This window comes from Grampus griseus, assembly GCF_964374135.1.
Source record: "Grampus griseus genome assembly, chromosome: 1".
NCBI classification, from domain to species: domain Eukaryota; kingdom Metazoa; phylum Chordata; class Mammalia; order Artiodactyla; family Delphinidae; genus Grampus; species Grampus griseus.
The window spans coordinates 62,336,533-62,361,216 of record NC_139017.1 but is presented as its reverse complement, the minus strand read 5'-3'; the positions used below and the strand labels follow the sequence as shown (position 1 = coordinate 62,361,216).

Genomic DNA, 24,684 nt, shown 5'->3' with positions numbered 1-24,684 from the left:
CATATGCAAACATTAACTCAAAACGGACCACAGACCCAAATGTAAGTGCTAAAACTATAAACCTCCTAGAAGAAAGCATAGGAGTAAATATTTGTGGTCTTTGATTACGCAGTGGTTTCTTAGATACAACACTAAAAACAAGTGACAAAAGGAAAAATAGATAAATTAGAATTTATCGAATTTGAAAACCTTTGTGTATCAAAGGGCACTAGCAAGAAAGTGAAAAGATAACCCATAGAACAATACATATATCCAGGCTACATAGAGAACTCTTACAACAATAAAAACACAAATTGTACAATTTAAAAGTTGGCAAAGGATTTGAATAGACATTTCTCCAAAGAAGATATACAAGTGGTAAATAAACATGAAAATATGCTCAACATCATTCTTAGGGAAATGTAAAGCCAATCACTTCACACTCACTGGAATGGCTAAAATAAAAAAGAGAACAAGTATTTGTGAGGATATGGGGAAATTGGAACATTCATACATTGCTGGTGGGAATGTAAAATGGTTGTCACTTTGGAAAACTGTTTGACAGTTGCTCAAAATGCTAAACATAGAGTTATGGAACCTAGCAATTCCACTCCTAGGTATATACCCCAGAAATGAAACGTAGGTCCACACAAAAAACTTATACATTAATGTCCAGCATAGCATTATTCAAAATAACCGAAAAGTGGAAGCAACCCACGTATACATCAACTGATGAATGAACAAACAAAGCGTGGTATATTCATATGCCAGAATCATTATTTAGCAATGAAAAAGAATGAGGTACTGATACATGCCACAACATGGGTGAACCTTGAAAAGATTGAGTAAAGTTAGTCACAAAAGACCACATATTATACGGTGAAATGTCCAGAATTGGCAAACTCATAAGGACAGAAGGTAAATTAGTGGCTGTCTGGGGTTGAGGCAGGGAGTTTGGGGAAGTAAGGTGAGCAGAAATAGTGAATGATTGCTAATGTGCACAGGGTTTCTTTTTGGGGGTGTTGAAAATGTTCTAACATTAAATTGTGGTGTTCATACTACTGTGAATACTACTAAAAGCCATTGAATTGTACACTTTAGGTGGGTGAGTTTTATGGTATGTGAAATATATCTCAGTAAATCTGTAAAAAATACATAGACATTTTCAGACATTTTCAAGGCTTCAAAAATTAATTTCCCATTTATCTTTCACAAGAAGCTACTTGCAGATGTATTCTGCCAAAAAGAGTAAATAACCTCAGAAAGAGAAAAATATGGAATTCAGAAAATAAGAAATTTAGCCCAAGAGAGAGGAAAAGAAATTCTCAGGTTAATGATGAAGGGGTGCTCGTGATAACAGTTGTGCAGCAAGCTTCAACAGTTACAAGTTAGATCTAACAGAAAGAAAAAAGTATAGGAGAGGTCCGCCCGCGGCACGCACAGCAGCCGCAGCCACCTCGCGCCCGGTCCCGCGGTCGCAGCTCGAGCCGCAGCCTTCGCGCCGTCGCCTCAGCCCCTCGCTTCGTGGGTCGGTCCTTCTGGCACACGGGCTCCAGCCGCGCCCGCAGCCGCCCTCCGAGCCCTTCAGGCCGCCCTGGTCTCCTCGCCCGGCCCGACCCAGCCCGTGAAGATGGTGGACCGCGAGCAACTGGTGCAGAAAGCCCGGCTGGCGGAGCAGGCGGAGCGCTACGACGACATGGCCGCGGCCATGAAGAACGTGACAGAGCTGAATGAGCCACTGTCCAATGAAGAAAGAAACCTTCTCTCTGTGGCCTACAAGAATGTAGTTGGGGCACGCCGTTCTTCCTGGAGGGTCATCAGTAGCATTGAGCAGAAGACATCTGCAGATGGTAATGAGAAGAAGATAGAGATGGTCCGTGCTTACCGTGAAAAAATAGAGAAGGAATTGGAGGCCGTATGTCAGGATGTGCTGAGCCTGCTGGATAACTACCTGATCAAAAATTGCAGTGAGACCCAGTATGAGAGCAAAGTGTTTTATCTGAAGATGAAAGGAGACTATTACCGCTACCTGGCCGAAGTCGCCACTGGAGAGAAGAGGGCGACCGTCGTGGAGTCATCTGAGAAGGCCTACAGCGAAGCCCATGAGAGTAGCAAGGAGCACATGCAGCCCACTCACCCCATTAGATTAGGCCTGGCCCTTAACTACTCCGTTTTCTACTATGAGATCCAGAACGCCCCAGAGCAAGCCTGCCACTTGGCCAAGACCGCTTTTGATGACGCCATTGCTGAGCTCGACACTCTCAACGAGGACTCCTACAAGGACTCCACGCTCATCATGCAGCTCCTCCGAGACAACCTCACGCTCTGGACAAGCGATCAGCAAGACGACGACGGTGGAGAAGGCAACAATTAAGGCCCCCAGGTGGACTGGCAGCACACGCTGATGCTACTACTGCAGTCTTTATTTTTTTCCCATGAGTTGGGGGTCGGGTGGGGGAGGGAAAGGGAGCGATGAACTTCCTAGGGAGAAACCCACGACCTGTCCTGTCTTTGATCGCCTCTTTGACATTTTTGCCAAAATACCACTAGTGGAAAGTCAGGCTAGCTGTGCTGGTATTGGAATAGCAGCCTCACACTGGCATATAGACTGTTCTGTAGATTAATGCAAGTGGAGCTGTCCTTAATTTAACTTATTGCTAGAAAATAGGGTTTTAAGATGAAAAGAAAACTTAAACGGAATAGCCCTCATTCAATAAGTTCTGTGGTTCCAGTAAGGATTTTTATGTACATATGCTCTTGTCTTTTAAGTTCTGGGTACTTTCTAGCTCATCTGTTTTAGCTGTGCATTTTGTTTTTCAGGGTGTACTCTACCAGACATGGAATAGTTAAAATCCCAAGCTGATAGACTTAGAACATAAGGTATATTTATCCTTGTGGTTTAGACCTTGCCAGTTTTCAGAAGTTTCTGATTAGTTGACAGTATTAACACTAAATTGCAGTTTACAGTATTTCTACATTACAGCCATATGTGACATCAAGCCATTGTGATTGTGTGTTTTTCTTATTTTGGCTTTTACATCCTTATTCAGCCTCATCCAGGTTGGTTTTGCTGTTATCTGTCTCCTAGGCCAAAAGGCTTGCCTGAGGAGAATCAAAGCTACTTTAGGTTTTGTTGAATAGGTGCTTGGCAGATGGCTGTGGGATTTTTGTCCTTCTTTCTTCTTAACTTAAATCCACCACAAAAATGATTAATCACTTTAATAGAAACGTTAAACACCACAAAAATAGAGAAAATTCAGGTCTGTATGTCATTTACTGTGCTGATATTTCCAGAGAAATCCTGATTTTTTTCAGCCGCCATAGCTTCTTCCTCAGGGACTGCACTGCTGTCTCACTCCTCACTTGAGTCTTCCCTACTGTACCTTGTGCCCAGGGCATGCACTCGGGTGGGTTGAAAAGCTGTTGGGTTGTAGAAGTTGGCGGTCGTTTTGAGAAAGTTTGTGGTGCAGTGTGTGAAAATTCAGGTGCTAGGAGCTTACTGGTAGAAAAATCCTAAAGGAAGAGCTCTATTCGTAAACATTCTGTCCAGTTTCAGGAGCCTCGTGTGTCAGTTTTTCCTCCCTGAAAACACTCCTTCCCCAAATAACCATTGTAGGAAAATAAACTAAAATCATTATCAGATAATAAATACTTAACTCCTATTTGACCAAAACTTTTTCTATGTATTTTTTTCTTTTTAATGAAAGCATAGAAGTTGGAAATTCATTTGTGCCATCTGTACACGTTTTAGAATTGAAGGAAACCACGATGCTATTTCCACAAGTTTGTTTCAGTTAGCCTTAGGTCCTTGGTTCTCATTTTGGATAAGTCTTAACACACGACCTGTTGCATGTGCATTCAGCCTTTTTTATAAAGTCAGTAACTGTGAACTGCTGAGATAGGTAATGACACCAGACTTGTTTGTTTGTTTTATTTAGGCAGGGAGAGGAATGAGTAGTAATTGAGGAAAACCTGACAGTTGCTTTTGCTAAAATGAAAATGGAGCTTCCAGTTGTGAAATGCACGTGTTGACCAGGATCCAGGTGACAGTGAAGATAGAAGAGTGTGACGATGCTCTGTAATGTGGCACAGTTACCCAGCATGACTTTCCTTAGAAGGCCCCCTCCATATGCTAGAGCGGAAGTCCCAACTAACCAACCTACCGGAAGAACTAACAGAAGAGAGCTTTATAGCTTCTGTGCCCTAACAGGGGCCTAAGGTCAATGCCACGGATGGGAACAGATTTGCGGGGGTGGGGTGGGGGGGTTGGTGGGGTTTTCCTTAATTTATCTTCATGTCCAGTGAGCAGTGCTGTGTCCTTCCTTGTAGCATTTGGAAATGATTTACTGGAATTACAAAACCTATTTTTCTTTTAAATTTTAGCTTTGGCTCTGGCTGCTTTTTAGAATAATGCAAGATAAAACCATGTCTGAGGGCTAAAAATGAAGGAGGGAATGGGAGACTTGATATTTAAGCAGCTTGAATGGTTTATTTTCTTTTCTTTATTTTTAAAGAAATGCACTTGCCTATGATGCTGTCTCTCCAGTGAAATGATTACTCCTCCATTACCCTATTGATACAATATTGTGCATGCTAGTGTTGTATTTCTGTACAGTAGCTTGAAATTTAGTAACTTATACTGTAGGTGTTATGTATTCCTATGACAAAAAAAATTAAGTCTTCAAATTTTTTAAAGTTTTTTTAATTTAATTTTTCCTTTTGGGGGTAAAGTTTGCTCTACCAAATAGTGATCATAACAAATTGATCTGTTTTGGATGTTGCTATAGTGACATGCAGTTATATATTTTGTTTTTAAGGGTGGGGGGGAAGCAAAAGAAACACCAGTGTTAGCTTAATCTTAATGTCTGGTGTTTGTCATGGTGAAATTATAACTATTACAGTGTAGGAGAACAACGAATATGTTCTCTGAATGAGCCTTTGTGCTTTTTGTCATGTTATGCAGTGAACTATTTTTAAGGTCTAATCAGTGATTATTTTTCCAACTCCGTGTTTCTCTAAGGAATTATTTCACACACGGACCATTCTTAGCAGTTTTCCTCAGTGATGGAATATCATGAATGTGAGTCATTATGTAGCTGTCGTACATTGAGCAAATAAACTTACAGATCTGAAAAAAAACAAAACAAAAACAAAAACAAAAAAAAGTATAGGAGAGAAATCTTTGAGGGAAAAAAAAGACTACTTAATATGTTTGCACATATTGAGATGATTTTTATTGTTTGGCCAGAGAATTTGAAATGAATTTGTGATAAGTACATGGAAAACTAAGCAAGCAGGCAAACAATGAGGCAACTATTAACTCCAGCAAAACATAAAGTTGTCCAAAAAGTAAAATCGTTTTATTGTATTCCCCAGATAAGCAGCGAATTACATTTCCATAACCATAACCCATCAACACTGAACACTGATTTCACCCACAAGGTGAGAGTACTATAATGGAGGATGGGAAGAATTGATTGTGAGTGGGGCAGGAGTGCAGGAAAGGTTGGTGTAGGATCCAAAAAAGCTAAAACTGAAAAACCAAGAGATAGCAGTATAATCCTGCTATTTAGAAATAAGGGGTTGGGGGAAAACAAAAGAAACAGAGAAGAGAGTCAAAAGCAGTTTTTTCTAGGAAGCAGGAATTCAAAAAAGTAGGGGGAAAGGATTGCAATTTTTTCACTGTAGACTTAGTGGTACTATTGAATTTTTAAAAAAACGGTACCCATGCATTACTTTGATTTTTTAAAAAAAGAATAAATAGTTTTTAAAATAAGGAAGATAGTTGTACTGGAGTTTCCTCAAAGAAACCACCCTTTCCAGAGAAGCTCCTCGGCTGCAACATTCCACCCTTCTCTTCCTTTTCTTCAGCCCACATCAGCTTCCCTCCTCAGTGACTGACTCAGCCCCCTAACCACTTGCTCCTTTTTGCCCCAGTATGGTGTGCTTTGGCTTCTCCCTCGGTCCTCTCATAGTCATCCAGGTCCATTCCCTGTCTCTCTCGACCTTCCCTTCTGCTTTAGAATCCTGGACATGAGCCTGGGCTAGCCTTACTCTAAATTTGTCAGCCTCAAACAGTTAGTCTGCTCCAGTCTGGTTCTCTGGCTGCTCCACTAGCCTTGTAAGTACTCTGTCTGTACATCCGCAGCAGCTGTTAGCCTGGCTTCTCCTTGGGACTAGAGTGGGCAGCACTAGGCATAGTTGTCCAGGGGTGGGCAAGGTCCTCTCCTGAAATCTGGATCAAGCCACAGACCACATATCACTCCCCTTACTCATTCTGAGTCCGCTAAACTCATTGGTTTCTCTCAAGCTATGATGGCAAGTCTCCACCACAGACTTATATAATTGATTTTTTAGCCTACACGCAGCGTATTTATCTATATAGCATTATATTTTTCTAAAAAATATCTTGTTTTGACTCATCTGTGGAGTAAGGAGCAAGGATAAACACTGTATAAATGACATACAATGTAGACTCAAAGTAGAGGTGCTCAGGCATGTGGCTGGCAGAATGGACACTGTCCTCCCAGACACCTGTCATCTCAAGGAGAGGCATGCTTAGGCTGACCATGACTTGGAGTGCCATGTGTGTGTGTTTGTGATCCAAGAGAGGGAACCTGGTGCCCCACTGCCTTGCATATTCATGATGAAGGTCAGAGGGGATAGATCCTGAGCTTTGCAACATGGGTTACAACCTTGTTGGCATGAGAAATATCCTATTCCCCAATGAGTGGTGTGAGAAGTTTGCATATCAGCATTGGCTCCAACCCAAGTTCTTGAAGCCCTCCTACAGAGCCAGCGTTCCACTGGGCTGCACAAGGGTCATCCAGCAGACAATCTGGTTTGTCCCTCCTCATCGGGTCTTTACATATCTGAGCTTACTGACTTTTGTGTTATGTTTTCCTCTAACCTTTGTGCTATTCAGTCTTTATCCAAGCCACTGATTAAAATCTTGAAAAAGTCAAAACCAGTGAAAAAGCCCTGTTGTTTATCTCTGTGATGATAATAATCAATACTTTTTGGCTACTGAACCAAAAAGATCTCTATCTAATATGCTATCATCCAACTTATTCCTCTAGCTTGTCCACAAAGGTAGTTATAGGAGTCTTTCTCCAATTCATGCTAAAAATCAAGAAACCACATATTCATCAGGCCCTATCCACAGCAAGGACATGGATGGTAAGGGCTGGCCTCAGAGACAGGGGGTGAGGAAGGGGTTCAGGAAGCCACATCCAGCTGCATGGAGATGGAAATTTTAATTGCCCCAGTGGATGCAACAAGGGAGAAAAGAAAGCAGAGCTGTGAGGAGATCCCAGATCATGAGCCTATTAGAGTAAATGTGTTAATTAACATGTTTATCAAATCTTTCCCTCTAGGATTAGAGAACCCCCCAGACAGCCTGAAAGCCTTGGCACCTAAAAATGGAGACCACTGAAAGAGAGGGGACAGAGAGCTGGGAGAGGAGGGTCCCTCAGCCCCTCCTTTCTCTCCATCAGCCCCCTCACACGGCATCTTGTGTCCTCATACATCAGAAGGTGATCGCCTAAATTGCATCATGTGTTAGTTACTCTCTCAGGAATATTAATTATGTCCAGGCCAACAGGGGAGCACAATGCTTAACCCATACATGTGAATTCCTCTTTCCAGGCTCAGCAGGAAAAGGATTGGGGGGGAGGGGGTACTTCAAACCAGACCGCAAGGTGACACAACACTCACTCTCAGTTTGTTCTCTGTATACATAGTCATTGTACTTATCACTGTGAGATAGTTGTTTACATGTCTTTCACATCTACTAGATTGTCAGCAGCCTGGTTAATGCAGATACTACTGTGCTGTTCATCTTTGCATTCCCAGGGCCTGGCATGCACCTGGCGTACTCCACCCATCTGCCCAACGAAGGCTGGCCCGAGGGGTCCTGCAAAGGGCTAGGGTGGCATCATTCCAACTGCTCCTCTGTGCTTGGCATATAGTAGCTGCCCAACAAATATTTGGTGAATAAAGGAAAGCAAAATACTTGCCTGCCTGCGAGGAAGGTCTTAGGACAATGCTTACAGGAGACTCTGCCTGCACGGCCCTCAGCTGATCAAGGCCAGTGAAAGAGCCCTGTGGTACTGCTATGGACTTCCCCTCAGGATGACGAGAGTCATGGTGGGTCAGAACGTTCCCTGCAGTTCAGGGAATAAAGAACTACCTTGTGAGGCTCCTCTGCAGCCTCTGGGGTGGAAGGCATCACACTCACAAGCAGTTCTGACATTTGGCACGTGCTAATGGAGCACTGACTATGACCCAGACCCTGGGGAGAGAGCAGACACAGGTAACGTCCCTGCCTTCATGAAGCTTATATCGACTCTCAGGGAGGCAGACAATGCAAGTAAATATGTAACATGTCTCATGATAGTGGGGGTAATGAAGACAACAGAGCAGGGTGAAGGGGTAGAGCCGGGGTGCTGTTTTGTGTAGAGTTCAAGGAGGACCTCGGAGGTAGGTAACATTTGTTCTAAGGCCTGAATTCAGTTGTTCATTTGTGTAGCAGTCCACACGTCTGGCCACCCTCTCTGCTTCCTGCTGTTTCTCCAGCAGGCCAAGCCCCTCCCACCTCAGGGTTGTTTCCACTGCCTGCGATTCTCCTTCACCTCTTCAAGTTTTTGCTTAAATGTCACCTTCCCAATGAGGTCCGGCCTGACTGCCCTGTTTAAAACACACTCCCCATTCCCTATCCCATTATACTCCTCTCTGTGTTCCCCGTAACACTTATCACCCTCTAATGTAGCACCCAATGCACTCGTTTGTTAGGTGTGCTGCCCCTGCCCTTCTCCCCTCCCTAGAATGGAAGCCTGACTGGTGCGGGAATTCTCACCACTTCGGTTCACTAATCCATCCCAAGTGCCTGGAGTGACGGCACAGGGCCAGCGCCTGGTAAGTGCTTCAAACATCCACTGCTCCTTCAACCTGATGTGCCTGCCCTGCACCAGGTGCTGCCCTGCAGTGGCAAGAAGCCCCCTTGTGATGGTGGAGGGGGGCGTGGAATGCTGCCCCTACTTCCCTCTATGCTGTTTTGGGCTAACTCTGGGGGGAGGTGGCATGATTGGCTTTGGAGTCCCTGGGCTCCACTTCCTGACCACCTCAGCTCCTGCCCTCTTCTCTTCCAAAGAGCATAGGGCAAGGACCTGTCTCAGATCAGGAAGCTGGAGGCGGACCCGGAGAGCGTAGGCATGGCCAGAGGCAGGGGACGGAGTCCGAGGAGGGCTGGGAGTCGGGGCAAGGGACTCAGCCTGCCAGGGTGGGTCGGAGTTGAGGCGAGAGGCACAGGGCCACCTGGAGAGGCCAAGAGAGGAGAAACCCCTTCTTTATCGCCTCCCTCAGGGATTCTGTAACGAGCCTTGCGACACCATTCCAGTTCCACTGTGCAAGGCTCCTGGTACTCTCAGCGGGGTGTCTGGGAGAATTAACCGCCTGAATGCCTAATGACAGACACAGGAGCAGAGAACAAGTGTGTATGTGGGGGGCGGGGTGAGGACGAGCCCATGCCTTCTCTCTTTAGAATTATTTGTGGCCAATTGCAGATTTCCATCTTCAGAGCCCGTATCTTCTGTGAACTCAGCCACCCCTCCCCACACCACCACTGTTGCCACTGTTCCTGAGTCTCTGGCCAAGGGACTGACCCCTCTGTTTTCCCAAGCAGGGATTTTCAGATTCACTTCCCTCAAGCTTAGCACCGATGCCTGCTGAGCCACGGTGCCCTCCCTCCTGTGACCACTCCAGGCTGACAGTCACTTTCCCTAGGCTCGGTCACTTGATGGCCAACAAGTGTTCCCTGAGGCTGGTTAGAGTTAAGTCCAGAGCAGTGAATTTCTCCCTTGCTTCCTCCACTTCTGAGCTATGAAATTATCCATTAAGCAAATCTATAATTCATCAGGTTATCCACATTTAGTCTAAATTAGATCTCATCGCCTCAGGCTAGACTTTGAAGTCCTGCTTCACCTGACTCTACTACCCAGCCAGCCGCCCCACGGAGTCCAGTCAGCTTCCTAGTGCTGGGCCCCTTCTCCCCACTACTCGGTCCCCACACCGCTATCCCCAGCCGACCAAGGATAGCCCAATCTGATCCCCTCTCCAGAAGCCCATCCTTCCCTCTTTGCCGTAATCCAGCTCTTCAAGGTCTCGTCTTAATTCCAGTCCTTACCATGAGCTTCCTGGGGCTTCTGCAGCAAATGGAAATATTTTATAATTAGGAGTACACAACTTTGCACTCCATTTGTTTCACATTTGCAAACCCATAGTTGTTAAGCAACACGAGGACGGGACACTGTAACAGACCCCTCACATCCCCTCACCACGCCACAGAACACGCCATGAATGCTGTTGAGCTGTACCACCTCGTTTCTGCCCTCCTCGCCAGCACTCTCTCTCTCTCTTAATCCAAACTACCTTTAGCACCGCAACCCTCGGTCCCACGTTCCCTTCAGTCCTCAGGGACTAGACAACCCTGGGTACATGGTCAGACTTTGGATCGTAGAGAATCAAGCTGGCTGCAAGCCTACTGAAGAGATTAGAAATGGGGCTAGAGTGGATACAGGCCAGTCAGTAGGGCCATTGCAGCAGGCTGGATGAGAGACGGTGGGAGTAAGTTCAAGGAGCCACTGATAGAGATGGAGACGAGTGGATGGATTCAGGAGATCATCTGAAGCACTTTTGCATCTACTACATCCCTTGAGATTCATCTCCCTCAACAAGCCGTGACAGATAATAGTAGTACATGTAATTTGGATCTCAGTCTAGGTGATGAAACCAAGACGAGGAGGGATGGAGTGGATTGCCTGGCTTCACACAGCTGGTCGGGGGGGCCTGGGACCCACACCCAGATCCTCGGGCATCACATCCAGGACTCTCTGGTCTCACGCCCCGGAGACTAACGCTGGAGGTGCCATGGGAGGGCCGGGTGTTAAGCTGAAGAACCCTGACTGGGCTACCTGCCTGCAGCTATTCCCTATTCACCAATTGATTTGTAGTAACCTGTAATTATTTCTGCTGAATTTTTTTGCATGTTCCATTTGTTTTTTACTCTCCAGCAGACAAGCTACAGGAAGAAGCAGCTTGGGACATAAGTGGGAGCAGAAGAGCCTGTCTGGCTCTGGGATAGAAGGTGAGGGGAGTCCAGATGCCAGCCTTCTGTCTTGCTCCCCTCGGCTCCCTCTGCCCTTTCCTCAGTCTCTCTTCCTCCCCACAGATGGGGGGCTGAGTACTCCTGAGCCAGATCGCTCTTCTCAGTGTCTCTCAGGTCTGTCTCTGCCAGAAGGAAAGAATCTCTCCAGAGTCCCTAACTCCGTTTCTGCCATGTAACAACTTGCCATTGGCACGTCTCTCAAGACACAGACTTTTGGAAGGAAAAAGAAGGAAAGAAACTGCAAGGATGGATTGTTAATTTTCTAAATGAAATATGACTGTGAGATTCTGCCTAGCTAGCTGGAGGGACATTCCACTATGCTTCCCCTCTGTAAGGTGGTCTGAGTGTTCAGGATCCTTACTCAATTTGGAAAGCTTGGGGAAAGTCTTCTGCCCATAGTCCAAACCTGTAGGGTCCCTTCAAGGGAGTGAGGGCTGCCCCTAGGGGCTAGTCTCTCCGTGCCAACTTGGCCATAGTCCTCCAGACCCTATAAGAGGTTCAGCTGGGTCCTGGGTCGCTGTGTGGGTGTGGAGGGCAGGTCTCCCCCACGCACAGAGCCTGCCACTCCCTCACTCCTCCTCACTCTCCCTTGGGGTTCAAACCACTCCCACCAGCTCCAGTCCAAGCAGCAGCCTCCTGTGGAGCCAACTCTTTCCAGCCACAGCTTTGGTAAGTTAGAATTTCTTTCGCTTCATATTTTAGAGTGGAGACACAAGGAAGCAGTCCTGTCCACCCAAGGGGTTAAGAAGAACCTAAACCTTAGTACTCAAAGCGTGGATGATCTCCCTGGAGTGGAACTGGGGTGAAGCTGGAAACAGTTCTCACTCTTTTGTGACATGCCTATAGACAGGAAAATAGAGGCACAATTCGTTTCTCGATCTGGTTGTCCTACCACACTATCATTTGTCAGGTATTTCACAAACACAGTTTTTGATTCTCACTATTATTATCTCAGGGTAGTTATTATTAACCACATTTTACATATGAAGAGGCTCAAAGAGATTAAAAAAGTGCTTTTTGTCCAAGGACACGCAACTATTAAGTGATGGAGTAGGGATTCAAACCCTGGCCTGGCCAAATTCTATTTCTACTACTCCAGCTGCTGCTGGGTAGAGATGAGTTCTCTTCACCAAAGGCATTTGCATTAGCAAAGCCCTGGAAAAGTCAAAGAAAGAAATGCCCAAGTAAAGTCTTCAGGGGTCAGTGTAGTGGGGAGCTATTTTCTGCAGGCAGCTTCTAGAGCCTCTCGAATGTATACCAGACCAAGAATAAATAAATAGATAGATAAATTTATAAGCATAAACAAATACTGAACTCTAGTTAATAAGATGCTAAAATGTTTAAAAGTTAAGTGTACTGATGTATGCCACTTACACTGAAATGTGTTAAAAGCATAAAGAATGGACTGATGGATGGACAGATGTGTAATAAAACAAATATAGTAAAATGCTAGTTATAGAATCTAGGCGGTGGGTGTTCACTACGCAGTTCTTTAAATTCTTCTAGGGACTTCTCTGGTGGCACAGTGGTTAAGAATCTGCCTGCCAATGCAGGGGATATGGGTTCAATCCCTGGTCCGCGAAGATCCCACATGCCGCGTAGCAACTAAGCCCGTGAGCCACAACTACTGAAGCCCGCGCGCCTAGAGCCCATACTCAGCAACAAGAGAAGCCACCGTAATGAGAAGCCCGTGCACCTCACCGAAGAGTAGCCCCTGCTTGCCCAGCTAGAGAAAGCCTGCGCGCAGCAACGAAGACCCAACGTGGCCAAAAAAAAAAAAACCTTCTGAATGTTTAAAATTTTTGCTATAATATATTGGTGGGAGAAGAAATCACACAGGTAAGTCACACCACCTCTTGTCACACATCACTGTGGCTCGAGGGAGCGTTGTCATTAGTCACCAAGTTTTTCCTACAGGAAGAGTCCTGGACTACACACTTGAGAATACAGAATAATGAAGGGATAGGTAGTCCCTGCTTTGTGAAAATTTAGTATACCTGGGAGAAAATAGGACAGAGTCATAAAATCAACATTTGTAACAGTGGTTCTTTATTTTCTGCCTTAACAGAAGGGGAGCAGGTTACAAATTGCTTGTAAGTATACATTGTCCAAAAACCTCTTCTGATTGACTTTGATGCGTAGGACAGCCCACTACAGTTAAAGAGTCAGAAATGGACAGTAAGGGAAGATGACTCACAATCCCCCGGGGATTACAGAGACTCCCACAGTGGAAAATTCACCCACAGGTGAATGTATTAAAGAACAAGAGCGGCTCCTTTGGATGGCCGATTGGTTTAGTGGAAAGCTCAGCAGAGTTGGATCCCAGCCAGTCCCAGCTCTTCCCATTTATATCAACTTGAACTAGTCACGTTCTCTTCAAAGCTTAATTTCCTCCTCTGTTAAGGATGATAAACTATTGCCTGCAGTTCAAATTTTGCCTATGACTTGTTTTTATATGGCCTGAGAGTTAAGAATTATCTTTATATCTTTAAATGGTTAGAAAAAATCAAAAGAAGAATAATTTGACATGTGAAAATTATATGAAATTCAAATTTCATTGTCCATAAGTAAAGTTTACTGGAACAGAGCTGCTCTTGTTTTTTTTTACACATTGTCTATGGCTGCTTTCAACTACAAGAGCAGAATCAGTTGCGGTAGACACCATATGGCCTACGCAGCCTAAAATATTTACTTTCTAACCCTCTGCAGGAGAAGTTTGCTGATCCGGTGTGAAATGGTCCATCCACTAACTTCACTTCTCCATCTACCTCATTTCACAGAATTGCTGTGAGAATTAACACGCGCTTTGGGCTTAGTAAACTGTAAGGTTCCATGAGACGCAGGGTGTTACTACTACTGGACCTCATTTCTCTCAATACCATCTTAACAAAGGGAGGAGAATCTGGAAGGAATATTTTATACGACAGATGGGGAAACTGGAGTTGAAGAAGGGAGACAAAACAGTCATGCAGAAATAAATGCCCCTATTTCACCCACAAGGCTTCCGCAGCCAGGGCCTCAACTATGTACCTCTGCAAATCTCAACGTACCTCTGAGAAGAACAGAATGGGGAGGACCATGCATTTTTCAGAAATTTTATGAGACAGTTGTTAAAACACACCCATTACTAAAAAGCAAATTACATAAAGTTACAATCAAATAAATTATAAAAGAAAAGGTAATAAATACTCAAAATTCATCACTTCCTGATTATTTTACAACATTTTATTACTATCTCTGCTTTTGAAGTTATTTATGTCTTTTGTATCTGCATGGTGAAAATACTGTAGAATGGTGTGCTTCTGCACAGCTCTTCCTGCCTTTGCATTCAATGATGTCACATTTGGTATCTTGAAATTAGTTTCGGTGAGAGTGTTTACAACTTGACACATGGCAAACCCTATAAATTAGGCATTCCCCTCACCACAAAGCTGGGCTTAAACACTTACCTGCACACTGCTGGGACCAGAGCTTCTGGTTACAGGAGGTTCACAAGAGATATAGTGGGCGAGAGAGTGGAGAATGATAGAGGACAGAGGGCAGATGCCACAGGTATAAAAGAAGAGGAGGCCGCTTTTTTCTTGGACCAAGAAGCCTTTGAACTAGGAGTATTTGGAGACTAAGACTCCAGTACTTTCCCCGGGGAACCCTAGAGCCTTAGTGTCTGCAACCATTACTGTGATTCACATTCTGGTTATATCTCCAGAGCGGTGAGGCCTGAAAGAACCTGGTTGCATAAAGACAGGGTCATTGAGGCTCAGAGAGATGAATGACTTGCTGGGAGTCAATCAGTGCCTAAGAGCCAGGTCTAGAATCCCAACTCCTTCTCCCAGACCAGCTCTTTGTAGGACAGTGATGCTGTTTTACCAAGCACCTGCTGATGACAGGAAATGAATATGTGGACCTGCATGGCTGTTGTCTTCCCATCAGGTCCCATTGAGGACCTGCCTCCCTCCCCTTTTGTCAACAGATGTCAGGGGTCTTTGCCACACAGAAGAGTCTGACCACCCATGTCCTCAGCTCACCTGTACCTTTGCAGGTCTCTTTCTCACAGCCTTCAGTCATCTCTCTGGACCATTCTCCTAACACAGGCTCATTAAGAGCATATGAAGTGTTGGGCTCATGGGTAGGGTGACTGACTATGGCTTTGGGAAGCTCCTGTCTTCTAGGCAGGCTGTCAAAGGGTGTCTTTGATCTGGATTTCTGCAGGAGCCTACCGACCAAGAAGGTGCACAGGACGAGGCAAGAGAAGGTGTTCAGGAAGTGGTCTGCTCTCTAAGCACGTGAAACGATTTTAGATCGTCACTTGCACTCTGTATCATCATCATGCACACAGTAGGCTCTTGGAGAGTCATGTTTGGAAGGAACCCAAAAGATCATCACGTCTAGTACTTCGTTCTACAAATGAGGAAACTGGTGTCAGAGAGAGGAAAGACATTCCTAGTAAGTGATGGCGTCGGATTCAAACCCAGGTCTTTCTGAAGTTTGTTCTTTTCTAAAAACAGAGCTAGGATTTGGAACCAAGATGGCGGAGTAGAAGGATGTGCTGTCACTCCCTCTTGAGAGAACAGCGGAATAACAACTCGCTGCTGGACAATCATCAAAAGGAAGACACTGGAACTCACCAAAAAAGACACCCCACATCCAAAGACAAAGGAGAAGCCACAATGAGGTGGTAGGAGGAGCTCAATCACAGTAAAAACAAATCCCATAACTGCTGGGTAGGTGACTCACAGATTGGAGAACACTTATATCACAGAAGTCCACCCACTGGAGTGAAGGCTCTGAGCCCCACGTCAGGTTCCCAACCTGGGGGTCCAGCAACTGGAGGAGGAATTCCTAGAGAATCAGACTTTGAAGGCCAGTGGGATTTGATTGCAGAACTTCAACAGGACTGGGAGAAACAGAGACTCCACACTTGGAGGGCACACACAAAGTAGTGTGCACATTGGGACCCAGGGGAAGGAGCAGTGAACCCAGTGGAGACTGAACCAGACCTACCTGCTAGTGTTGGAGGGTCTCCTGCAGAGGCAGGCAGTGGCTGTGGCTCACTGTAGAGACAAGGACACTGGCAGCAGAAGTTCTGGGAAGCACTCCTTGGCGTGAGCCCTCCCAGAGCCCCACCTACCAGCAGTCAAGTGGATTAAAGTTTTACTGAGCTCTGCCCACCAAGCAACACCCAACTCTACCCACCACCAGTCCCTCCCATTAGGAAACCTGCACAAGCTGCTTAGATAGCCTCATCCACCAGAGGCCAGAGCAGAAGAAAGAAGAAATACAATCCTGCAGCCTGTGGAACAAAAACCACATTCACAGAAAGATAAACAAGATGAAAAGGCAGAGCGCTATGTACCAGATGAAGGAACAAGATAAAACCCCAGAAAAACAACTAAATGAAGTGGAGATAGGCAACCTTCCAGAAAAAGAATTCAGAATAATTATAGTGAAGATGATCCAGGACCTTGGAAAAAAAATGGAGGCAAAGATCAAGAAGATGCAAAACATGTTTAACAAAGACCTAGAAGAATTAAAGAACAAACAAACAGAGATGAACAATACAATAACTGAAATGAAACATACACTAGAAAGAATCCATAGCAGAATATCTGATGGAGGAGAACAGATAAGTGACCTGGAAGACAGAATGGTGGAACTCACTGCTGCAGAACAGAATAAAGAAAAAAGAATGAAAAGAAATGAAGACAGCCTAAGAGACCTCTGGGACAACATTAAACGCAACAACGTTCACATTATATGGGTCCCAGAAGGAGAAGAGAGAGAGAAAGGACCCGAGAAAATATTTGAAGAGATTATGGTCAAAAACTTCCCTAACATAGGAAAGGAAATAGCCACTCAAGTCCAGGAAGCGCAGAGAGTCCCATACAGGATACACCCAAAGAGAAACACGCCAACACACATAGTAATCAAACTGGCAAAAATTAAAGACAAAGAAAAATTATTGAAAGCAGCAAAGGAAAAACGACAAAATAACATACAAGGGAACTCCCAGAGGGTTAACAGCTGATTTCCCAGCAGAAACTCTACAAGCCAGAAGGGAGTGGCATGATATACTTAAAGTGATGAAAGGGAAAACCTACAGCCAAGATTACTCTCCCTGGCAAGGATCTCATTCAGATTCGATGGAAAAATCAAAAGCTTTACAGACAAGCAAAAGCTAAGAGAATTCAGCACCACCAACCACCTCTACAACAAATGCTAAAGGAACTTCTCTAAGTGGGAAACACAAGAGAAGAAAAGGACCTACAAAAACAAACCAAAACAATTAAGAAAATGGTCATAGGAACATACATATCAATAATTACGTTAAACGTGAATGGATTAAATGCTCCAACCAAAAGAGCATTGCTGAATGGCTTGCTGAATGGATATAAAAACAAGACCCATCTATATGCTGTCTACAAGAGACCCACTTCAGACCTAGGGACACATACAGACTGAAAGTGAGAGGATGGAAAAAGATATTCCATGCAAATGGAAATCAAAAGAAAGCTGGAGTAGCAATACTCATATCAGATAAAATAGACTTTAAAATAAAGAATGTTACAAGAGACAAGAAAGGACACTACATAATGATCAAGTGATCGATCCAAGAAGAATATATAGCGATTATAAATATATATGCACCCAACATAGGAGCACCTCAATACATAGGCAACTGCTAACAGCTATGAAAGAGGAAATCGACAGAAACACAATAATAGTGGGGGACTTTAACACCTCACTTACACCAATGGACAGATCATCCAAAATGAAAATAAATAAGGAAACAGAAGCTTTAAATGACAGAATAGACCAGATAGATTTAATTGATATTTATAGGACATTCCATCCAAAAACAGCAGATTACACTTTCTTCTCAAGTGCACACAGAACATTCTCCAGGATAGATCACATCTTGGGTCATAAATCAAGCCACAGTATTTTTTATTTTTTCCTTTTACATCTCCTTTAATGTTGTTACAGTGAATATACAATAAACACAAATGCGGGAGGGGGACTCCTTTGCTATTATTGTATTATTATTATTATAATTTTACTAGCAAAACCGCAAGCTTGTCCCAGACAGCAGCTTGGGCAGTCCTTCTCTTCTCCACCCCATGTCAGTCATTTATTTCCACCCGCCTCAGACACAGGTAGATTCTAACTCAGTGCGCATCCTCACTATCTAAACAAAAAGGCAGAAGGAGAAGGAGTGGTCTCTAGCCCCAAACTCCCATACCGCAGCAGCTTATTCTCAAAACCCCACGGAAGCCACCCATAGTGGCAGGACCCTTTTGAGGCTGTACGACAGAAGTAGACTAACCGTAGCCAACGGGCCGAATCTGGCCAGGGCCTGACTTGTAAGGCCCAAGAGCTAAGAATGATGTTTACATGTTTAAATGGTTACATGGTTGTGTAAGAACTACAGGATATCTTCGATTTTATCCCCTGGAACCACAAAGCCTAAATTATTCTGGTCCCTTAAGAAAAAATTTGCTGACCTTCTCTACTCCTAAACCTAAGCTCGGGGCAGAGTGGAAAGTCTGGGGCCTGAACCGACTCAGTGGGGGCCCAGCGCCCGGCCTTCCATCCCGCCGTCTGTCGGGGGCCGCCACCTCCCCCGGAGTGGCGCCGGGCTTAGCTTGGCCGGAGAGGCCCCCGGGCGGCCTCAGAGTCCCGCGCCGCTCGGGCGGCCTCGGTGGGGGCAGCCCCAGCGCTCGCGCAGGCAGAAGTGCCAGACCAGGGCGGAGCAGCTGAGCAGGGCCAGCGCCGAGCCCACGCCCACGGCCCCGTGCAGCAGCGTGAGTGGCCTCGGCAGCACAGTCAGCCGGCCGCAGGGCCCGAAGGCGGGGCCGCCCGCGCCGTCGAGGCCCTCGGCCCCGGGCACGCTGCTCTTCCCGGCCGCGTTGGAGGCCACCACGCAGACGACGTATGCGCCCCCGGGCTTCAGGCCCTTCAGCTCCGCTCGGCGAACCGTCGAGTTGAGGGGGGGCCCCTTCTGCGGAGCCCCGGCGCCTTCCCAAAGCAGCAGCCAGTACTGGTGGACCGGGGAGAAGGGGGCGCACCAGTGCACCACGGCGCGGCCCGCCTCGTCCTCCATGCGCACTTCCCCCAGGCGTGGCGGCTCGGGCGGCTGCGTGGCGCTGGAGAGGCCAGGGCACAGGCACGTCGTCGGGCCGGCCCTCTGCAGCTCCTGGCAGGGCACCTGCAGGTGGCGGCAGCGGTCGTAGTCGCAGGGGACAGCCGGCAGAGGTGTCTCATCTTGCTCCTCTTCTTCCGCGTCTCCCGCCAAGGGCTGCGCTCTGGGAACCGAGGAGAAGGTGACAGCCAGGAGCCACAGAAGGCGGGGATTTCCCGGCATGGGGTCGGTGGGTAGGCCTTGATGCAGTGAGTAGCAGGCCGGGGGTCCTAAGAGGTCCCCAGGAGCACAGGCTGCGCAGTCAGGTTTTCTCAGTGTCTTCAATTTCAATTCTGTTTTGGCTCAAAGCTTTTATACCCCTCAACTGTGATGTCACCACCTGGCCCCCCTTCCCCTGCCCCCCTCCCCAGTGAGTGCCAAGAAGAGGGCTGGTCCCTTCAGAGGGCCTGAGTCACGGGACCAGGGGTGGGGGAAGCCACATGCAGCGGTTTCAGCTGGAGGCCAGGATGCCTGGGTTCTGAAAGAGCAGTGGAATGTGGAAAGCAGCCAGGAGCTGAGAATCCAAAGGCTGAAGTCATGTGAGGGGGTGAGGAGGGGAACACAAAGGACGGGGCCACCTGGCTGGTATCAGAGAGAAAAACAGCTGTGGACAGCATGGGGCCTGGGCTACAAAATGCTGTTTCAGTAAAAAATCATGCCACATCCATGGCAGTCATTTCCTGTCTTCTGCCTCCCAATGGACTGAGAAAGGGAGGGGTACGGAGGCCAGAATGATGTATCCCAGCTTTCCAGACCCGCCCTATGCTATCCCCCTCCCCAGAGGGAGATGAGAGTCACATGGATGGAGTGGGCAGGTTTTCGCTCCTTGGACGTCCTAGGCTGATGAATGGAAACAGCTGTGCCTGAAATAGTCCAGGGTCTGGAGGTCTTCCCCATCGGTAGCCCCTGACAAGACAACCTCCTCCAATCGAGGTGGGGGATGCCTGGGGAACATCACGTTTTCAAATGGCCCTGAATCCAGTTCAGAGTCAGGGAGGCAGCTGGCATGAAAAGAGTTTATTGGGGGAGCCCCGGAAAGGGAAAGGGATCGGGGGGGTGAGGACTGGAGTGTGGGGACTCTGCCCTATTCTCTTCAGGAACTAGAGCAAATGGGGCGCTGTCGGACAGTGCCTGTGGAGGGTTCAGAGCTGCCCACGGTCTCCGGGGCAAGGGCAGCGGCAGAAACAGGCAGGTTGGCCTCCCGTCAGCAGAGCTGCATCTTCCCAGGAGCCTGAACCGTCACTGGCCTCGGGCTCTAGCTCCTCCTCGCCACTCAGGGGCTGTTGATCTGGTTTCTCCTCCTCAGACAGCTGGCCTTCTGGCTCCGAGGGATCTGCACGGCTCTCACTATCCTCTGTAATGGGTGACAGCTGAGTGGACTCCTCCTGGCCTTGGGGCCCTGTGCCTGGCTGATGGGCAGAGATCCTCCGCTGGACTTCCTTGTGGGACCTGTCTCTGTTTCGGATGTTTACCTGCAGAGAGAGGCGGTGTCGGGGCCAGATGCCCCGCCACACCCACTGCACATAGCTGAAGAGCACGATGACGCTGAGGAAGGTGAAGTTGCTGGCGACACCAACGAAAGCGCAGGTCATCGGGAAGTTGTACAGCAGGTACCTGAGCCCAGTGAAGTGGGCGTGGATGCGGAGGTGGGCTCCGTACAGCTGGAAGCACTTGCTGTGGATCTCGATAACGGCTCCGGTGGTCGGCACATACGAGTTCTCCCTGTATTCTGGGTACAGCTCCACCTCCAGGACCTGCTTCTGCTCTGCAAAGCCAAACAGCAGGAGGCTAGAGAAGACCAGTGTGTCAAGCATCTGGAGCAGGTTTGAACGGTAATGCAGCATCACGGAGCGTGAAGAGGTGGAGATGATTCGGCCGCCTCTGGTGTAGCATGAAATGGTGACCAAGAACATGCCCAAATCTTGATTCACAGGAGACTCTGGCAGCTCAAGCTCTAAGGTAACGCGGTACGGCTGTCCATACATCAGCACCCGCTCACGTCCACCCTTAGCCAGTGAGACATTGGCAACAGGGAAGGAGCAGAGTACGGAGGCGGAGGAATCACAGTCGGTCCTGTAGTAGAAATGCACGGGGCTGAGGTGGCTGACTGTCGGCATGTAGGAATAGTAGAAGGAGCCATAGAGGAAGACAGACACCCAGAGCAGGAGTAGGATGGTACAGAAGAGCACCCCAAACTGCAGTAGCAGCTTGCGGGCACGGCCTGCCAGGACGTGGCCCATCTCCTGGGCCCACAGTAAGGCAGGTACTGGTGGGCCATTGACCATGATGGGGAGTGCAGGGGGTCTGGCCCTGGGTTCAGGCCTTGAGTTCCTAGGTGCTCTGCCACCTGGACGCCACCCCTGGCCATGGGATGAAGCAGCTGGTGGTTCCAGCCGCGCACTGCCCGGGCAACCGCGAGAAGCCACAGTATTTTTAAGAAAATTGAAATCATATCAAGCATCTTTTCTGACCACAATGCTATGAGATTAGAAATGAGTTACAGGGAAAAAATGTAAAAAACACAAACACATGGAGGCTAAACACTACGTTACTAAATAACAAAGAGATCACTGAAGAAATCAAAGAGGAAATCAAAAAATACCTAGAGACAAATGACAATAAAAACACGACGATCCTAAACCTATGGGATGCAGCAAAAGAAGTTCTAAGAGGGAAGTTTATAGCTACACAAGCCTACCTCAAGAAACAAGAAAAATCTCAAATAAACAATCTAACCTTACACCTAAAGGAACTAGAGAAAGAAGAACAAACAAAACCCAAAGTTAGCAGAAGGAAAGAAATCATAAAGATCAGAGCAGAAATAACTGAAATAGAAACAAAGAAAACAATAGCAAAGATCAATAAAACTAAAATCTGGTTCTTTGTGAAGGTAAACAAAATTGATAAACCATTAGCCAGATTCATCAAGAAAAAGATGGAGAGGACTCAAATCAATAAAATTAAAAATGAAAAAGGAGAAGTTACAACAGACACCGCAGAAATACAAAGCATCCTAAGAGACCAGTACAAGCAACTCTATGCCAATAAAATGGACAACCTGGAAGAAATGGACAAATTCTTAGAAAGGTATAACCTTCCAAAACTGAACCAGGAAGAAATAGAAAATATGAACAGACCTATCACAAGTAATCAAATTGAAACTGTGATTAAAAATCTTCCAACAAACAAAAGTCCAGGACCAGATGGCTTCACAGGTGAATTCTATCAACCATTTAGAGAAGAGCTAACACCCATCCTTCTCAAACTCTTCCAAACAATTGCAGAGGAAGGAACACTCCCAAACTCATTCTATGAGGCCACTATCACCCTGATACCAACACCAGAGAAAGATACTACAAAAAAAGAAAATTACAGACCAATATCACTGATGAATATAGATGCAAAAATCCTCAACAAAATACTAGCAAACAGAATCCAACAACACATGAAAAGGATCACACACCATGATCAAGTGGGAGTTATCCCAGGGATGCAAGGATTCTTCAATATACACAAATCAATCAATATGATACACCGTATTAACAAATTGAAGAATAAAAACCATATGCTCATCTCAATAGATGCAGAAAAAGCTTTTGACAAAATTCAACACCCATTTATGATAAAAACTCTCCAGAAAGTGGGCATAGATGGAACCTACCTCAACATAGTAAAGGTCATATATGACAATCCCACAGCAAACATCATTCTCAGTGGTGAAAAACTGAAAGCATTTCCTCTAAGATCAGGAACAAGACAAGGATGTTCACTCTCACCACTATTATTCAACATAGTATGGAAATCCTAGGCACGGCAATCAGAAGAAAAAGGAGTAAAAGGAATACAAATTGGAAAAGAAGAAGTAAAACTGTCACTGTTTGCAGATGACATGATACTATACATAGAGAATCCTAAAGATGCCACCAGAAAACAACTAGAGCTAATCAATGAATTTGGTAAAGTTGCAGGATACAAAATTAATGCACAGAAATCTTACATTCCTATACACTAATGATGAAAAATCTGAAAGAGAAATTTAGGAAACACTCCCATTTATCATTACAACAAAAAGAATAAAATACCTAGGAATAAACCTACCTAGGGAGACAAAAGACCTGTATGCAGAAAACTATAATACACTGATGACAGAAATTAAAGATGATATGAACAGATAGAGAGATATACCATGTTCTTGGATTGGAAGGATCAATATTGTGAAAATGACTATACTACCCAAAGCAATCTACAGATTCAATGCAATCCTTATCAAATTCCCAATGGCATTTTTTATGGAACTAGAACAAAAAATCTTAAAATTTGTACGGAGACAAAAAAGACCCCGAATAGCCAAAGCAGTCTTGAGGAAAAAAAATGGAGCTGGAGGAATCAGACTCCCTGACTTCAGACTATACTACAAAGCTACAGTAATCAAGACAATATGGTACTGGAACAAGATAGAAAGCCCAGAGGTAAACCCACGCACCTATGGTCAACTAATCTATGACAAAGGAGGCAAGGATATACAAAGAGAAAAAACAGTCTTTTCAATAAGTGATGCTGGGAAAACTGGACAGCTACATGTAAAAGAATGACATTAGAACACTCCGTAATACCATACACAAAAATAAACTCAAAATGGATTAGAGACCTAAATGTAAGACCAGTCACTCCAAAACTCTTAGAGGAAAACATAGAAAGAACACTTTGACATAAATCACATCAAGATTTTTTTCATCCACCTCCTAGAGTAATGGAAATAAAAACAAAAATAAACAAATGGGACCTAAGCAAACTTCAAAGCTTTTGCACAGCAAAGGAAACCATAAACGAGACCAAAAGACAACCCTCAGAATGGGAGAAAATATTTGCAAATGAATCAACAGACAAAGGATTAATCTCCAAAATATATAAACAGCTCATGCAGCTCAATATTAAAAAAAACAAACAACCCAGTCCAAAAATGGGCAGAAGACCTAAATAGACATTTCTCCAAAGAAGACATACAGATGGCCAAGAAGCATACGAAAAGCTGCTCAACATCACTAATTATTAGAGAAATGCAAATCAAAACTACAATCAGGTATCACCTCACACCAGTTAGAATGGGCTTCATCAGAAAATCTACAAACAACAAATGCTGGAGAGGGTGTGGAGAAAAGGGAACCCTCTTGTCCTGTTGGTGGTGAGAATGTAAATTGATACAGCCACTATGGAGAACAGTATGGAGGGTCCTTAAAAGTCTGAAAACAGAATTACCATATGATCCAACAATCCCACTACTGGGCATATACCCAGAGAAAACCACAATTCAAAAGGACACACGCACCCCAATGTTCATTGCAGCACTATTTACAATAGCAAG

The 24,684-nt window shown here is 45.7% G+C and overlaps 3 protein-coding genes across 3 annotated transcripts; 1 reads left to right on the top strand and 2 right to left on the bottom strand.

The window, feature by feature from the left end:
• Window positions 1–1,539: 1,539 nt before the first annotated feature.
• On the top strand, window positions 1,540–2,807 carry LOC309835757 (14-3-3 protein gamma-like). The gene has a single exon (XM_082675386.1). It carries the CDS (start codon window positions 1,610–1,612, stop codon window positions 2,351–2,353), a length of 744 nt encoding a protein of 247 aa, XP_082531512.1. The 5' UTR covers window positions 1,540–1,609; the 3' UTR covers window positions 2,354–2,807.
• A 15,306-nt stretch (window positions 2,808–18,113) lies between these two features.
• On the bottom strand, window positions 18,114–19,588 carry LOC309833012 (LRRN4 C-terminal-like protein). The gene has a single exon (XM_082671094.1). It carries the CDS (start codon window positions 19,503–19,505, stop codon window positions 18,813–18,815), a length of 693 nt encoding a protein of 230 aa, XP_082527220.1. The 5' UTR covers window positions 19,506–19,588; the 3' UTR covers window positions 18,114–18,812.
• Window positions 19,589–20,378: 790 nt separating this feature from the next.
• LOC309819541 (seipin-like) lies at window positions 20,379–21,721 on the bottom strand. The gene is given in 2 exon segments (XM_082649789.1): window positions 20,379–20,523; window positions 20,525–21,721. Coding segments are annotated over 2 exon segments (1,191 nt in total). The 5' UTR covers window positions 21,608–21,721; the 3' UTR covers window positions 20,379–20,415.
• Between the last annotated feature and the right edge of the window lie 2,963 nt (window positions 21,722–24,684).

Bases quoted from the DNA above. Each gene is read 5' to 3' on its own strand.
- LOC309835757 (XM_082675386.1), top strand. From the start codon at position 1,610: ATGGTGGACCGCGAGCAACTGGTGCAGAAAGCCCGGCTGGCGGAGCAG.
- LOC309833012 (XM_082671094.1), bottom strand. From the start codon at position 19,505: ATGCCGGGAAATCCCCGCCTTCTGTGGCTCCTGGCTGTCACCTTCTCC.